The sequence below is a fragment of the Bos mutus genome, chromosome 9 (genome assembly GCF_027580195.1).
Source record: "Bos mutus isolate GX-2022 chromosome 9, NWIPB_WYAK_1.1, whole genome shotgun sequence".
In the NCBI taxonomy this organism is placed as follows: Eukaryota; Metazoa; Chordata; class Mammalia; order Artiodactyla; family Bovidae; genus Bos; species Bos mutus.
Genome location: NC_091625.1, coordinates 81,848,727 through 81,867,525, shown reverse-complemented (window position 1 = coordinate 81,867,525; position 18,799 = coordinate 81,848,727). Strand labels below are relative to the sequence as shown.

At 38.6% G+C, this 18,799-nt stretch overlaps 1 protein-coding gene across 1 annotated transcript in view; it reads right to left on the bottom strand.

Annotated features, from left to right (window-relative positions):
* The window catches only part of UTRN (utrophin), a 556,038-nt gene that overhangs the window by 293,027 nt on the left and 244,212 nt on the right, over positions 1 to 18,799 (bottom strand). The window contains 3 exon segments of the mRNA XM_070376815.1: positions 6,499 to 6,574; positions 10,104 to 10,253; positions 11,882 to 12,017. Of these exon segments, the coding sequence (XP_070232916.1) occupies positions 6,499 to 6,574; positions 10,104 to 10,253; positions 11,882 to 12,017 (362 nt within the window).

The window sequence follows — 18,799 nt, the reverse complement described above, 5'->3', positions numbered from 1 at the left end:
ATACTTGGCACAAGGGCTGTCTCTTTGTCCTCTTTCTTTGCATTCCAGACATTTCTAACAATTACAATTTTTCTCAATGACTTAAAATGTACCTTCTCAACACAACATTCCATAGAGCCACTACCAATCAAAAGAAATCAGTAAATACATTAAAATCTTTAGCTTCCATTCATGGCTCTAAGGGACTTGAAAATTAAGATATTTTCTGGTCATCCATCAAAGTCCATTCAGATAATCTAGATTAACCCTTTCCTTCCCTAAATAGTCAAGTTTTGACCTAAACTATGTATGTGATTACTTTGCTTTTCTTCTGTCCATATGTAGGGGCTGATCAGCCATATGTAAATGTTTAGATATAATATTCCAAGTTCAGAGAAAAGCTTGATAAATCAGGATCCCTCCCATCAATAAATTTAATTAACAGCATTATACAGTGGTTAGTAATACTTTTAACTCTTTGTTTTTTGAAAACAAAAAGAGCTTAAAAATCATTATTCTGAAAGCTTTAACACAAACTTTTTATACCTAGGTATTTAACACTTGTCAGTTTTCAGGTAAGCTATTATCAACAGAACTTAACACAGGTACAGTTATATCTATCAAGGATACTTTCAAATTCCTATCACAACACTGAAAGTCAGAGAACATAGAATACTCTTAATATTAAGGAATATTAAAGAAATTCAACAAAAGTGATGTTTCTGTTAGTCTTTGCTTACTTGTCATCTTCTAAATGAGGTCTTATGCCACTCTTTTTAAAATCTCAATATTCTCTCAGCACACCTGATTTCTTCACATGTTCCAGAGCCAACTCAGTGGCACAGTCTCTTACACATCTGTTTCTCTTCTAACATACCATGTATTTCATTCATTTATGTGTATTTACTGATGAATCCCTAACAGTTAGAACTATACCTGGCACACAGTAGATGCCCAATAAATATTTGTTGAATTTTTAAAAAAATAAAACAACTTGCAAAAACAAAGCAACGAAACTAGAAAAATAAGAACTTGTAAGATGTATCTTTTTGTATCTCTACATTTCTTTATAATTTTGTATCTTTACATTTCTGATTGCCATCTTAGTAGATAATCCCCAAAACAGAATCACTGGAGTAAAAAATATGAAAACATTTAATGTATTTACTACTAATTGCCAAGTCTTTTTCCTTAAAAATTGGAAATATTTAGAAAAACCCCAACAGGTTTGTAACTTGACAAAATTATATATTCGAACTCTGATTTTAAAATTAATTTGGAAAGAAAAGGGTCAAGAACAGTCAAAACAATTTTTTTTGGATAGAGGGTTATGCCTTACCAGATATTTAGTTGTATTTCTCAGCTAATAATGAATGATTAACTTTGAGTATCATAGATCCAAACATTCAAATAGACCATGAGAAGAGAAGAACCACAGTGCACAGGTGGCAGAGAAACCTGACCTTGGCAGAGACTACACTGTAGATCAGTGAAGAAGAATTCACTGGTCAATAAGTGATGCTGGGAAAAGTCGTGACCTATGGCTGCAGTTGGAAGGTAATAGGACAGATTTTGATCTCATATGCACCTTAGGAAAGCTAATTCTCTGTCGAATGAAGGACCTGAATGTGAAAACTAACATTGTAAAATATAGAAGAATATCTTTTTGATTTCAGAGGACTAAAGGAGCTCTAAAATAAATCACAAAAAAGAAAGCTATTAATAGATCACTAATGTTTAAGAATTCTGAAACTAGTACCACAAACAAAAGTTTTAAAAGCCACAGATTAAGGGAGAAGGTAGGACTTCCCTGATAGCTCAGTTGGTAAAGAATCTGCCTGCAATGCAGGAGACCCTGGTTTGGTTCCTAGATCAGGAAAATCTGCTGGAAAAGGGATAGGCTACCCACTCCAATATTCTTGGGCTTCCCTTGTGGCTCAGCTGGTAAAGAATTGCCTGCAATGCAGGAGACCTGGGTTCGATCCCTGGGTTGGAAAGATCCCCCTGGAGAAGGGAAAGGCTATCAACTCCAGTATTCTGGCCTGAAGAATTTCATGAACTGTATAGTCCATGCGGTCACAAGGAGTCACAAACAGTTGGACACGACTGAACAACTTTCACTCACTCACTCATCATTTGCGATGCACATTCCAGACAAGGAATTAGTAACTTAAGTATTTTTTTAAAACTCAAAAGACATCAACCAATAACCCACAGAAGAGGAAGTAAGAAAGACAGTAAACATACTTTTTAAAGGCTCAAGCACACAGGTAACTGAGGAAACACAAATTAAAATCAAGCACCCTATCTCCACAGGTCACATGTTCCAAATGTGACGTCTGGGGATCTCTGGGTCCTGAGAGATCCTTCCAAGCAATGTGGATGCCTACACCATAAGCATCATCATCGTAAGTTATTTGCCTCTTCCTGCTCACTCTTTCTCAAATGTAAAGTGTCATTCTACCCAAGGCTACAAGACATATGATATCACAACTGAGCAAACGCAGAAGCGGATACAAGAATTCAAGTTTCTTAACTTATGCCAGAAATTTAAAGATTTTCAAAAATGTAATGCTGTCACTTTTCTGATTTTTCTGTTTCTTATGTTAATATCTTATAAAATATTTTGTTGACAGAATGTATTTTTATTATTGTCTTTTGAACAAATTAATAAACAAATAATCTTGGAAATTCCTCAGTTTTACTTTCTAATTAGGTAAACACTGATAAACATAACACACAAACAAAAGGTCTTTGGGGGTAATCAATAATTTTTAAAAGCATACAGGAGTTCTGGGGATAAAATTTTGGAGTGCTGAGAACAATGTAGAACAATGAGTGGAAGGGTTCATATTCAGCAGGTGGATAGGTAATCTGGAACAACTAGTTAGACTGCAGTTAATGAAGTAAAGTTGCCAATATTCACTATGGTCACCCCAGTAATTCACCATGATATACCCTGGAGAATAACTCACCCATCATTCTGCCTGATCCTCACTGTTACTTTTTGTAGTTTTAAAAAATTGAAAACAACCTACATTATCCATCCATTGCTTCATCAACATCTATTAAAAACCTACTATATGCAAGGCACTTGACTAGATGCTACAGGTATGGGAATGTGTAAGACTTCCCTGGTGGCTCAGATGGCAAAGCATCTGCCTACAATGCAGGAGACCTGGGTTCTATCCCTGGGTCGGGAAGATCCTCTGGAGAAGGAAATGGCAACCCACTCCAGTATTCTTGCCTGGAAAATCCCATGGACAGAGGAGCATGGTAGGCTGCAGTCTATAGGATTGCAAAGAGTCGGACATGACTGAGCGACTTCACTTCACTTCACTTCAAGACAAAGGCCTTGACCTCGTGGGGGTTGCATTCTGATGGGAGTGGATGGATATATGAAAGTGAAAATGTTGGTTGCTCAGTCATGTCCAACTCTTTGCATTCCCATGGACTATAGTCTGCCAGGCTTCTCTGTTCATGGAATTCCCCAGGCAAGAATAGTGGAGTGGGTTGTCATTCCCTTCTCCAGAGGATCTTCCCGACCCAGGGATCAAACCTGGGTTTCCCTCATTGTAGGAAGATTCTTCACCATCTGAGCCACTAGGGATGGATATATGGCATACAGTAAATCTAATGCAAGAAGCTGGAGAGAGACAGGAGGGATCTTGGAGAGAAGATGTAACTGAGTTATGGTGCTCAGGTCAGGAAAGGCCCATCTAAAAAGGGAATATATGAGAACTAAGTGAAGTGAGAATGTGAAACATGTAATAACTGAGGGAAGGACATGTGGATAAGAAAGAAAGCAGAAATAGCAAGCACAAGGGCCATAAATGGAAATGTTTTTGACATATTAGAAACAGTGAGAAGACCAGTGTGTCTGAAGGAGAATGAACAGAGGAAAAAAAGTGGTAAGAAATGGGATTACAGAGATAGGCAGTAGACAGATCATACATGGTCTTCTGGACCATGGTAAGGGAGCAAAAATCACTTATGTATGGTGGAAGTGATTAAAAGACTGAAATCAAAGGAATAATACATCAAACTTGTTTTCTAGAGCTATTGCTTGGCTGCTATCAGCATAATCGATGAGGGATAAGATAAGAATAGAATCTGAACAGTAAGTTAGAATATTACAACAATCTACATGAAAGATAAATAGTTTAAGACCAGGGAAGTAGTTGGGATGGGCCATGGAACTGGAAAAAAGTGGCAATGGATTGGATATGAAACCCAGAAAAGAGTCAAGGGTGACTCCAAGTGCACTGGCCCATGGCCAAATTACCTAAAGTTATAAAGTGTCTAAAGTCATGGGACTGGTGAACAAAGCTAGAGAAGACAGTTCTGAGGATTGAGGTATACCCATGCCATGAAACACCATACATGAGTTTAAATGAGATACTAGATCTACAAGCATTGAGATGTATGCGAATGAGAATGATCCAGTAGAGAGGAGACAATGAGGATCAGTTAAACTCAAGAGAAGATGTGATCCGTAGCACAAGTGGAGGAGATGGTCTTCAAAATGGAGACTCTTCCACTGAATAGGAAGAAAGCATGTAGTTTGTGGGTATACCGGTAGGTAGGTGGAGGGAGTCTGTGATGGGAAAAAGAAGACCTCATTGAATAAACAGTACTTTAGTTTTTAAAAATGAGATGAGGTCATTAGTAGAGAAATGAGCAAGGGGCACTCAGAAGAAAGTGCAGTGGGTTGCTCTTCAGTGCTGAGTGCCCATCTGAGTGCAGTCAGCCAGAAGCTAGCATGTATAGACCTCAAAGACAATACAGAGGGGCAAGAAGCACTGGATGGTCCCATTTACAGGAAATATCCAGAGCAGATAAATCCATCGAGACAGAACACAGATTTGTGGTTGCCATGGGTTGGGGCTAGAAGGGAAGGGAGACAAACTGTTGAGTAAGAGTTTTTACTCTGGAGTGATGGAAATATTTTCAAACTAGACAAAGGTGGTGGCTGTACCACACTGTGGAATGTCCTTGAATTGTTCACTTTAAGACAGTTAACTTTATTTTTTAATATAATTTTTAAAGGAATAATAAAAATCTGAATTACAATACTGTACAGGAGGCGCAGAACACACTGGAATTAGCTTCAGGTTTCACACTTCAGGGAGGAATATCTTATGAAGAATAAACTGCTCACCTAATGCAAGGTGTAGTTTTGCTGGCAGCTTTTTGTACTTTACTTTTTATTTTTATTGTTTGGATATATACTTTTAAATTTTTATTGGAGCATAGTTGATTTACAATGCTGTGTTTTTTGTACTTTTAAATATGCATTCAAATTTTCCCCACTCCTTTGCCATGATGTTACATAATGATGTAAGCCATTGGCACTTCTCTGCAAATCTACAGCATCAGGCCAAACAGAAAGAGAAGAATAGTATATGAATACAGATGATGATATTTTCAAAAGTAACCTAATGTGCTTTTGCAAAATGCATCAGGCCTTTTCCCTATGGTTATGGAGTTGAACTTGAGGTGACAAAGCAGCAGGACCCAAATGCTAATCCAAGTGTTTTGGATCTTGAGCGACAAAACCAATCAGATGCCAGGTATCTCCTGTACAAGGTACTGGGAAATACAATTAAAAACTGAATACAAACTTGGCCCTGGACAAGCCTCCAATCTCAAAAAAAGAAAAAAAAAAGTCTTGTCACTCATCAGTTTCTGACTCCAGAGGGGAACAGGAGAAAGAAGGCGGGAGTAGTGAGAAGAGAGGAGGAGGAGGAGGGGCAGAAGGAGCAGGAGGAAGAGCAGGAGGACAGAGGAGGAAGGGGAGAGGCAGCAGAAGGCACACAGGAAGCAGACAGGGTTAATCACATCGGAGGTTCTGCCTGGTGACTCAACAGCAGGAGAGCCAGCCACGGTGGTTTAGAGAGCTTGCAAAGCAGTGATTAATTAGCAGAGGTCACAGTGGCTACGGGGCAGTAGCCTGCACTCTAGTTTCAGCAAAGAGAAGGAAATGAATAGTGAGAAAACACTCTTCATTCGCCTAAGTGATCAGCATTTGTCCACAAACAGCCTCCCTGAGATGGACAGCTCTTCCGAATCCCCGACTCCTGCTCCCAGGGGTATCCAAACTTTTTGTTTTCAGTCATCATCAGCGCCTAGTTACACATCTCCAGAACACGCCAACACAATGACTTACCATTGATTTGCTGAAAAGCTGCATGTTCCTAGAAAACTATTCCCCCAACGTCCCCACCTTGCCTCTCCCCTCGCCTTCAGCAAGCTCTTTTGGGGCTCAGGTTCCACACTGGCCTCAAGAAAGGCTAAAACTCTTAATTCCTATGAGAGGAAGTGCCTTGCACACACTAGGCAGTGAAATACATCTTGTGTTTAGAGACGATATTCTTTTCAAATGATTGAAAGCAGAATGATAAGTCATAACTGCATTGTGTTTTTAAATAAGTTTTCCTAATTCACATACAATGCTCATAATCATAAAATTCTGCTATGTTTATAAAAAATGTTGTGAAGGAAAAAACTGTATCTTACCAGCAATTCTCATCTGAGCAACAGAACAGGGATCCTGGAAGCGTTCCTTCAGCACACCAGGCACTTCTCTGCATATCTACAGCATCAGGCCAAACAGAAAGAGAAGAATAGTATATAAATACGGATGATGACATTTTCAAAAGAAAGCGTTCTTCTAAATGATTCTTGCTGCCGCTTTCCTGCCCCTCTTCAATGCCTAAGCTTCTGTGTCCACTTTCACTATCCACTGCGGTCTTCCCTGACCCCCAACTGACAGCAAGAACGTCATCCAGTCCTTAGCTGGCCTGCTCCTGTACAACATTTAATGCTGCCACTCCCTCTCCCTTGATTCTCTTGGTATTTTACAATGGTGATTTTACCCCCACCTCTGTGATAGATATTCTATGCTTCATCCTGGCCTCTCTCCCTGGGTCCTGGTTTCTAATTGCTTCATTTATCAAATGGAGTTTCAAGAGACTGATGACTTTCCAAAACAGATCTTCAGTCGTACTCTTCCTGTCAACTGTATATTCAGATATGTCCAAGTGTGGATCCATCACCTGTGTCCCTGACATCTTCTTCACTCTCTGTCTCCTCTAGCTCCTGTCATTTATGCTTCTTTTCCCTGCAATGTCTTTCCCTCCAATCCTCCATCTGACTAATACTCATTCATCTTTAGTAAATTAGCTTGGATATGAACTCCACAAAACCTTCCATGGCTACCACCCAAAGTTAGGGAGGTTCTCCACTTTTATATTCCCACAGATACCTCCTTTATAACAAGGAGGTTATCTACCTGTCTCACCCACAATGAGCTCTTTGGGTTAAGGAGCATTTTCATACTCTTGGCTACATTTCCAGTTCTTAAAATGGTACCTGGCATAAAATGAGAGCCCAGTAAAATCCTACTGAGCAAATAAAAGCATGAATGAATGAAAAATGCAGATTAGTATTTCCTAAAATGTGTCTGTTGAAATTCTCTACATGATAAGCCTTGCTTTTGCTTGGTCCTAGATTCCCATAACTCACATAATTAGTGTAGAATCTACATGAAGTCCTGTGATAAAGGAAGCTCTGTCTGACATTGTGTTCCCAAAGTGGCCACCATGCCCTATTCTACACAATACCCACTGACATCCTTTGTGTTAAATAAATACATGTGCTCCGCCTGAATATTCACAAGCTGAGTCTGGCATGTTGGACACGGGGCCAACATGTCTGAAAAACAGCAAGGAGACAGCGTAGCAGATGAAGTCAGGGAGATAACAGGAAGCCAGAACACGATCAGCCTCATAAGCCACCGTCAGGACTTTGGCCATTACTCTGAATGAGACGGAATACTATTAGCAGGGCTTTTTCAGGGGATTTACTTGACCTGAATGATTCTTAACAAATACTTTGGTTGCTTTGTTAAGAAGAGACGGACAAAGGGAAAAGTGAGGCAAACAGGAGGCCAAGGAAGTGGCCATGGCAGGAATCACACAAGAGATGACGGCAATGATGATCACACAGGAAACAACTTAGTGGTCATGGAGGCCGTGAGAAGCGGCCAAGTTTATGAAATTTTGCAAACCTAAGAAAAGATGAAAGAATTGCCCAGGGAATACCCATGTGCCACTCAATATCAACATTTGTTAAAACTGCTCCATTTGCCTTATTGTGTATCTACTCCTGTAGCCTTCCATTCAAACCATCCATCAACGAGACAGCAATTTTGAAGGAGAAGCTGATGATGGTGACTCCAGGGTTTATTTGTTTGTTTGCTTTTCACTGAGATAAAATTCACATGTCATAAAACTGAGTCCAGAGTTCTGGCATAAACCATAATAAGGATGTGATTACCAGTAACTGAGGTGGGAAAAGTAAACTAAGACCCCAGAGGGAGGTGGAGTCAGGTACTCAGTCTTGTATGTTAGTATCAGATGCCTGTTAGATATCATAGATATCAAAGTACAGATGCTCAGCACGCAGCTGTGATGAAGTCTGAATGCAGAGAGAGGTCAAGGCCAGACATGCAGCTGTGTGAGTCATCAGTAACAGTGACCCATAAAGGCAGTAGTTCTCAAGCAGAGAGGCTAGATCAATAAAGCACCTAAATCATTAGATATAGAAGGATGGCTATCATTTTAAAAGGATGGAGAGGAAGAAAAATGACTGATATGGGTCCTGTCCAAAACAAGACAGAAACATATCTGTTCAATGTCCCAGACAGACTTCTTACTGAGTGTGTGCTCATCTGCTCAGTCATGTCCAACTTTTGCAACACCACAAACTGTAGTCAGCCAGACTCCTCTGTGTGCGGGCTTTTCCAGGTAAGAAAACAGGAGTGAGTTGCCATTTCCTACTCCAGGGGATCTTCCCAACCCAGGGATCAAACCTGGGTCTCTTGCATCTCCTGCATTGGCAGGTGGATTCTTTACCACTGTGCCACCTGGGAAGCCCCATTATGCTATGTGCCCAAGCCAAAATAAATAGAAGCCTATTACTTTACCTCTGATTCAAATGCAAAAGAAGCAATGATATGAGAAAAAGACTTTATCTTAATCATATTGGTAGCCACATACCATTACAACCTACTTCAGTTCAGTTCAGTACAGTCACTCAGTCGTGTCTGACTCTTTGCAGCACCATGAATCGCAGCACGTCAGGCCTTCCTATCCATCACCAACTCCTGGAGTTCACCCAAACTCATGTGCATTGAGTTGGTGATGCCATCCAGCCATCTCATCCTCTGTCGTCCCCTTCTCCTCCTGCCCCCAATCCCTCCCAGCATCAGGGTCTTTTCCAATGAGTCAACTCTTCGCATGAAGTAGCCAAAGTATTGGAGTTTCAGCCTCAACATCAGTCCTTTCAATGAACACCCAGGACTGATGTCCCTTAGGATGGCCTGGTTGGATCTCTTTACAGTCCAAGGGACTCTTGAGTCTTCTCCAACACCATAGTTCAAAAGCATCAATTCTTCGGCACTCAGCCTTCTTCACAGTCCAACTCTCACATCCATACATTACCACAGGAAAAACCATAGCCTTGACTAGACGAACCTTTGTTGGCAAAGTAATGTCTCTGCTTTTCAATATGCTATCTAGGTTGGTCATAACTTTCCTTTCAAGGAGTAAGCATCTTTTAATTTTATGGCTGTAATCACCATCTGCAGTGATTTTGGAGCCCCCAAAAATAAAATCTGACACTGTTTCCACTGTTTCCCCACGTATTTCCCATGAAGTGATGGGACCTAGTAAATACATGCTGAATGAATAAAACCATTTAAAATAAATCTATATATATGAAAAGTCACATGCAACATCACAAAGTTATTTTAAGGCTTTCATTTTTCAGAGCATAATTATTAGCATTTTATTGCCTAATTCTAATATACACTCATTATTCAATATAGTATATAACATATAAAATCTTCTATGCCAAAAAATCCCATGTGAAATAAATATTCTTTGAGAACATAAGCTTCCATCTATGACAGATGAAAAAAAACATAATTATCAATACTAGTAAGCATTAGTAAAATGTGCCCATATTTGGGTATACTTAAAACAGTTGTATAATCCCACTTCTTTGAGAACAAAATCAATAAACATGAAAAAGGTATCACAGTAATTCTTAAGGCACACCTTATTCCATGACGAATTTACAGTTCTTAAGCTCTCTGAAACTTTTTCTCTTTCATGTAAACTCAGACTTTTATCTGAAAGCATTTCCAATTCAGTTCTATTCAACCACTTGAGTTTCTCAGCTTGTACATCCATCTCCTGGGTTAAGTCCTAAGGGAGTCAGAAGAGAGGTATGGTTAAAAGGTTGTCATACCAGTGAAAGATCAAGAACTGTGTTAGAAATCTCTATGGGAAATAGTCCTATAAATGTGGACCTTTAATTTCTTAAATGGAAAATAAACTTCTAAGAAACCTGAATTGACATTAACAAACTGTAACTAATTCGGGAATGAACTCCCACTTCCAGGAAGCACTGTGTGAACATGAATTACTACTCCCAACCTGCACCTCTTAACAGGGTCATATAAAATCATATTTATCTTGACAACTTAATATTCTGTTCTTAGATAAAAAATAAAAATGGTGTTTATTCTAACAAAAGGCCAAAAATCCCCAGAAACAATGGAAGCATTTTATGCATGCATGTCTACCTATCCCAATATACTGTCCTAACCCTTGTGACTGACCCCAAATTGTTTACAAAAGGCATATTCCAAGGAAACTACTAAAATTTTTATAATAAACACAAACTTATTATATATTTGTCAGATTTTGAAATGAAAACTTAATAACCACTTGCCATATATTTTTCATCAGTATTAACATTGTCTTTCCCCAAATACCTCAATCATATTCCTTTAGACAAAATCTCTAATGAGATTAGTGGGTATCATTTTAGATATTCCTTATTGCACACATGTGTATGCATCTATACTCGCACACAATTTCTTTTGTTTAATAAAAATGTGAGCACATTTTGCTTATTGCTCTACAAGTACTTTAATTCTTAACACACAAAATATAAAGTTTGTGGATATAAAAATGTATGGAAATTTGGGTATATTATTATAACATACCTATATACCTTTATGTATTTTTATATGTTGTATACCTATACAATTTTAAACAATTCTTGCGGGTTGCAGATCAACAAAGAAACTTTAATTAATACAACTGTGACAATAAGACCATAATAAACTGCAGTAACTCTCCAGTCACTTGGAGTCTTCTTGTAGAACTCATTTTATAGATCCTGCTGCTGCTGCTAAGTCACTTCAGTCGTGTCCGATTCTGTGCAACCCCATAGACAGTTCACCAGGCTCCCCCATCCCTGGGTTTCTCCAGGCAAGAACACTGGAGTGGGTTGCCATTTCCTTCTCCAATGCATGAAAGTGAAAAGTGAAAGTGAAGTCGCTCAGTCGTGTCCGACCCTCAGCGACCCCATGGACTGCAGCCTTCCAGGCTCCTCCGTCCATGGGATTTTCCAGGCAAGAGTACTGGAGTGGGTTGCCATTGCCTTCTCCTCATTTTATAGATAGTAATCAGTAATTAATACTCTTCTAAATCCAAAAGGAAAAAACTATACTTCACAGAATTATTATATTCTAAAATGCTGATGTCTGTTTAAAATATTCTAAAATCCTTTGGTCCAATACTTAGACCCACATGACATCACTTTTACATGAATGAAGCTTTGCCTCTGCAATGATGAAATAACAGTTGCTCTTTAAAATTAAAAAATGTATATATGTATATTCCTCTTTAAAGTTCACCAGTCTTACCACAAATACAAAGCTTCTTCCCCTTTTCTTATTTAGTCATCCAATATCTTATTTTTAGTGTAAATGTTCATGCATCAAAAAAGCATCAGCAAATATAGAGACAAATAAATCACTTACTGTTAATTCTTGCAGGTTTTCTTCCAGTTCAGTGGTTGATCTTTTTTGTACAACATTCTCAGCCTTTGTTAACCAACAGATAATCTCATCTAGTCTTTTTCTATAGTCCATCACCTGCTTACTTTCTCCTTTCAACCTAAAAGGACAAATTATTAAAAAATATTGAGAAAATTAACAAATTAACTAGAACATTATATATCTGCATTGGATATTCTGACTAAATATGTCACACACAAAAAAATAATTATCTTAATATGTATCAATTATTTTAACATATATTTTTAAATGAGTAATAATAGTAATGTATACATTTTGCAAGGTTATATGCAAATATAAGAATAAGATTTCTTCCTTCATTAAATTAAAAAATATTGAAACTAAAAAATGTTGTCTTTCTTCATCATAAAAACTATGTAGAAATTTAATACAAAGGACTTTTTAAAGCTAGACACCACTGTACAGCATAATGGAGGCTTTAAAAAGAAAACATGAAAAATGTCTTTATCTAAAATAATAAGGAAAAATACATAATTCTCTTTGAGTACTCCATGGAGATAGAAAGGTATCATTATATGACATTCACATTAGGGGGCAACTATTACTCTACTTTATTCATAGGAAAGAAAGAGCAAGAACAAGGCAAGATACCAAAAATGGGAAATTTTTAGAAATATTAGGAAAGACAAGAAAAACGGGAATTTGATGAGCTCATTAAAATAAGTATTATATTTGAATATAGCACCAAGTTACAAAAAAGGGTTTAGAAAAAACAAAGCCAAAGTTTTAAAGGACATAAGGAAATAGTCATATGAATATAAAAAAGGAACTGCCTTAATTACATCTTTTAATGTTATAAGAATAACGTTTATAATTATATAAACCATCTGTCAAAAGATGAGAGTATGATTAGAACTCATTTGACAAACAAGATTATGTATCTTGAAGAAAGAGTTTGAAAGCTATTTAGAACTTGGTGGTGGTATCACTTCTATAGCTCCAGCTATTAGCTGCTGGCTTAAAAATAGAATGCAATTTTTTTAAATGAATTACATTATGTCATCCTTAATAAGAATTTACATTTTTATGGCTATAATTTTTTCTTTTTAATCACAAATACACCTAACACAATGATGCAATACGTATAGATAAAATGCTAAATAAATCTTATATATTTAATAGAGAGTCAGTGATATTTGAAGGAGAGTATTTTAATGTTTAAAAATCTAATAAGGGAAAGGGGGAGGAATAAATTAGGTGTTTGGGATGAACATATACACACTACCATATATAAAATAGACAACCAACAAGGACCTACTGTATAGCACAGGGAACTATATTCAGTATTTTGTAATAACCTATAAGAGACAAGAATCTAAAAAGAATAGATATATTTGTATATGTATAACTGAATCACTTTTGTGGTACACCTGAAACTAACACAACATTGTAAATAACCTTTAATTTTAAAAAATTAATGATAATCACTACAGAATCACATCTTTCCCCAGTAGCTCAGTTGGTAAAGAATCTGCCTGCAGTGCAGGAGACCAGGGTTCGATCACTGGGTTGGAAAGAGGCACTGGTGAAGGAAATGGCAACCCACTCTGGTATGCTTGCCTGGAAAATCTCATGGACAGAGGAGCCTAGGGGGCTAGGCTAAGAGGTTGCAAGTGTCAGACACGACTTAGAAACTAAACTCCACAGGATCATAAGTTTTCATTTTTAAGTATTCATCATGAGAGAACACTGCTTCAAGATTTAAATAAATAAATAAAGCTATATATGAATTGTTTAGACTATCAGAACCCAAACAGGTAATTCACCCTCTGTATCGAAGAGTTTTTAAATAACAACTGTAAAAACAATTAAAATATTACTATTGACCTTGTGTTTTAAAAAAAAGTAGCAATTTAAATTCCCAGGGTTTCATAATCACAACTAATGTATTATTTTGAAAATATATCTATGACGAAAACTAACATTATCAAGTAATTTCAATAAGACATATTTGAGTCACACAAAATTTTCATCTGCAAACTAGCTAAATATAATCTACATTTTAAATGTTATCACTAAGTAAAAACAAGTTATAAATTCATGTTCAAACAGTAGATAACAATTACTCATTAAGGAATAACACAAGTTGCTGAACTGTGCAAATATTTAATAACAGACACTCAATACAAAAATAAATTGAGCTGTGTGCTATTTCTCAATGAGTAATAACAGTACACATAATAAGCCCATAAAATTGCAAGGTGGCCCCAATTTAAGACAAATTCAAACCTAAAGTTAAATGTGAATTTATGAAAACAAATACTGCTTTAGTTACAAGATGCTGGAGAAGAGATTCATTATTCTTTCCTCTTCTCAAAAAAATGAGTCGAGCCTCTTTTAGCTTCACCATGTCAGTCCAAGAAGCAATAATTATCACATTCCACAGAGATCCATTTGAAATTGATTAGGGAAATTTCTACAGTTATTGCTAATACCATACCAGCAAGTACATCTTTTTCCTTAAGAAGACCAGACCACCTGATCTGCCTCTTGAGAAATCTGTATGCAGGTCAGGAAGCAACAGTTAGAACTGGACATGGAACAACAGACTGGTTCCAAATAGGAAAAGGAGTACGTCAGGGCTGTATGTTGTCACCCTGCTTATTTAACTTATGTGCAGAGTACATCATGAGAAAGGTTGGGCTGGAAGAAGCACAAGCTGGAATCAAGATTGCTGAGAGAAATATCAGTAACCTCAGATATGCAGATGACACCACCCTTATGGCAGAAAGGGAAGAGGAACTAAACAGCCTCTTGATGAAAGTGAAAGTGGAGAGTGAAAAAGTTGGCTTAAAGCTCAACATTTAGAAAGCTAAGATCATGGCATCTGGTCCCATCACTTCATGGCAAATAGATGGGGAAACAGTGGAAACAGTGTCAGACTTTATTTTTCTGGGCTCCAAAATCACTGCAGATGGTGATTGCAGCCATGAAATTAAAAGACGCTTACTCCTTGGAAGGAAAGTTATGACCAACCTAGATAGATATTCAAAAGCAGAGACATTACTTTGCCAACAAAGGTCTGTCTAGTCAAGGCTATGGTTTTTCCAGTAGTCATGTATGGATATGAGAGTTGGACTGTGAAGAAAGCTGAGTACTGAAGAATTGATGCTTTTGAACTGTGATGTTGGAGAAGACTCTTGAGAGTCCCTTGGACTACAAGGAGATCCAACCAGTCCATTCTAAAGATCAGCCCTGGGTGTTCTTTGGAAGGAATGATGCTAAAGCTGAAACTCCAGTACTTTGGCCACCTCATGAGAAGAGTTGACTCATTGGAAAAGACCCTGATGCTGGGAGGGATTGGGGGCAGGAGGAGAAGGGAATGACAGAGGATGAGATGGCTGGATGGCATCACCGACTCGACGGATGTGAGTTTGAGTGAACTCCGGGAGTTGGTGATGGACAGGGAGGCCTGGTGTGCTGCAATTCATGGGGTCGCAAAGAGTCGGACATGACTGAGTGACTGAACTGAACTGAACTGAACTGAGACTGCAGCAGGCCAGGCTTCCCTGTCTATCACCAACTCCCAGAGTTTGCTCAGACTCATGTCCATCAAGTTGGTGATGCCATCCAACCATTTCATCTTCTGTAGTCCCCTTCTCCTCCTGCCTTCAATCTTTCCCAGCATTAGGGTCTTTTCTAAGGAGTCAGTTCTTCACATCAGGTGGCCAAAGTATTAGAGCTTCAACTTCAGCATCAGTCCTTCCAATGAATATTCAGGACTGATTTCCTTTAGGATTGACTGGTTTGATCTCCTGGCAGTGCCAACTCATTAGCATGACACATAAAATCCTATGGGACTCCCCACTCTGCCCCTGGTCCCCTGAGCTCTTCTCACCTTCTAACCTTGACAGATTTTTTACTCAGCCACACTATTTCATGCCTCCCACCTTGCCTGTTCTGTACCTTTTCCTTTCAAGACCATCCCTAAGAAGAATTTATAGGAAATTGCTATAAATGGTTCAACACCAGCTTCAGGATCCCTCCACTGCATGTCTGAATTCCACAGCCCATCACCCCTGAGTCTATGACAACACACTATCTTCTTATAATAATGATGTACCCTTTAATCACATCAGATTACTTTTTCCTTTAAACATTTTCTTCACCATAGTCCCTCTGAGTTCTTTAGTCATACTTGTATCCCCTGTGCTAAACACAAAGTTCATAAATACTGATCAAATCATTTAATCAATCATTGGCAAAACAGCAATACCATCCTTGGAGAATAAGTCATAGGATAGCTTACAATAACAGAACTAGATCTTCTGAGTGCTTAGTATGAATAGATAGGGCATAAGCTTTCTACAAAAAGTGTCTCCTTTAATCCTCATGATACTCCTCTGAGAAGATACCCCAGTTCTCATTCGCAGAGGAGGAAAATTAGCCAGAGAGCTCTGAGGTCTATCCACCTTTTACATGCACAGTACTCACGAGATTAAGTACTGTCACTAACTTTCTATGAGACCCTGGACAGTTATTAATACTTCACTTCTCCACTCTGAGCCTCAGTTTCCAAAGCTGTACAACGGATCTAAATAGGCCCGTCACAGGGTAGTTGTCAGGATTCAGTTCAGTTCAGTCACTCAGTTGTGTCCCACTCTTTGCGACCCCATGAATCGCAGCATGCCAGGCCTCCCTGTCCATCACCAACTCTCAGAGTTCACCCAGACTCACGTCCATCGAGTCAGTGATGCCATCCAGCCATCTCATCCTCTGTCTTCCCCTTCTCCTCCTGCCCCCAGTCCCTCCCAGCATCAGAGTCTTTTCCAACGAGTCAACTCTTCGCACGAGGTGGCCAAAGTATTGGGGTTTCAGCTTTAGCATCATTCCTTCCAAAGAACACCCAGGACTGATCTCCTTCAGAATGGACTGGTTGGATCTCCTTGCAGTCCAAGGGACTCTCAAGAGTCTTCTCCAACACCACGGTTCAAAAGCATCAATTCTTCAGTGCTCTGCTTTCTTCACAGTCTCACATCCATACATGACTATTGGAAAAACCATAGCCTTAACTAGACGGACCTTTGTTGGCAAAGTAATATCTCTGCTTTTGAATATGCTATCTAGGTTGGTCATAACTTTCCTTCCAAGGAGTAAGCATCTTTTAATTTCATGGCTGCAATCACCATCTGCAGTGATTTTGGAGCCCAAAAAAATAAAGTCTGTCACTGTTTCCACTGTTTCCCCATCTATTTGCCATGAACTGATGGGACCATATGCCATGATCTTAGTTTTCTGAATGTTGAGCTTTAAGCCAACTTTTTCACTCTCCACTTTCACTTTCATCAAGAGGCTGTTTAGTTCCTCTTCCCTTTCTGCCATAAGGGTGGTGTCATCTGCATATCTGAGGTTACTGATATTTCTCCCAGTAATCTTGATTCCAGCTTGTGCTTCTTCCAGCCCAGTGTTTCTCATGATGTACTCTGCATGTAAGTTAAATAAGCAGGGTGACAATATACAGCCTTGACGTACTCCTTTTCCTATCTGGAACCAGTCTGTTGTTCCATGTCCAGTTCTAACTGTTGCTTCCTGACCTGCATATAGGTTTCTCAAGAGGCAGGACAGGTGGTCTGGTACTCCCATCTCTTTCAGAATTTTCCACAGTTTATTGTGATCCACACAAAGGCTTTGGCATAGTTGATAAAGCAGAAATAGATGTTTTTCTGGAACTCTCTTCCTTTTTCAATGGTCCAACAGATGTTGTCAATTTGATCTCTGGTTCCTCTACCTTTTCTAAAACCAGCTTGAACATCTGGAAGTTCACGGTTCACGTATTGCTGAAGCCTGGCTTGGAGAATTTTGAGCATTACTTTACTAGCATGTGAGATGAGTGCAATTGTGCGGTAGTTTGAGCATTCTTTGGCATTGCCTTTCTTTGGGACTGGAATGAAAACTGACCTTTTCCAGTCCTGTGGCCACTGTTGAGTTTTCCACATTTGCTGGCATGTTGAGTGCAGCACTTTCACAGCATCATCTTTCAGGATTTGAAATAGCTCAACTGGAATTTCATCACCTCCACTAGCTTTGTTTGTAGTGATGCTTTCTAAGGCCCACTTGACTTCACATTCCATGATGTCTGGCTCTAGGTCAGTGATCACACTATCGTGATTATCTGGGTCGTGAAGATCTTTTTTGTACAGTTCTTTTGTGTATTCTTGCTACCTCTTCTTAATATCTTCTTCTTCTGTTAGGTCCATACCATTTCTCTCCTTTATCGAGCCCATCTTTGCATGAAATGTTCCCTTGGTGTCTCTAATTTTCTCGAAGAAATCTCTAGTCTTTCCCATTCTGGTGTTTTCCTCTATTTCTTTGCATTGATCGCTAAGGAAGGTTTTCTTATCTCTTCTTGCTATTCTTTGGAACTCTGCATTCAGATGCTTATATCTTTCCTTTTCTCCTTTGCTTTTCACTTCTCTTCTTTTCACGAGTACTTATAAGGCCTCCCCAGACAGCCATTTTGCTTTTTTGCATTTCTTTTCCATGGGGATGGTCTTAATCCCTGTCTCCTGTACAATGTCACAAACCTCATTCCATAGTTCTTCAGGCACTCTATCAGATCTAGTCCCTTAAATCTATTTCTCACTTCCACTGTATAATCTTAAGGAACTTGATTTAGGTCATACCTGAATGGTCTAGTGGTTTTCCCTACTTTCTTCAATTTAAGTCTGAATTTGGCAATGAGGAGTTCATGATCTGAGCCATAGTCAGCTTCCAGTCTTATTTTGGCTGACTGTATAGATCTTCTCCACCTTTGGTTGCAAAGAATATAATCAATCTAATTTCAGTGTTGACCATCTGGTGATGTCCATGTGTAGAGTCTTCTCTTGTGTTGTTGGATTAAATGAGGTCAAATCCTGTCTT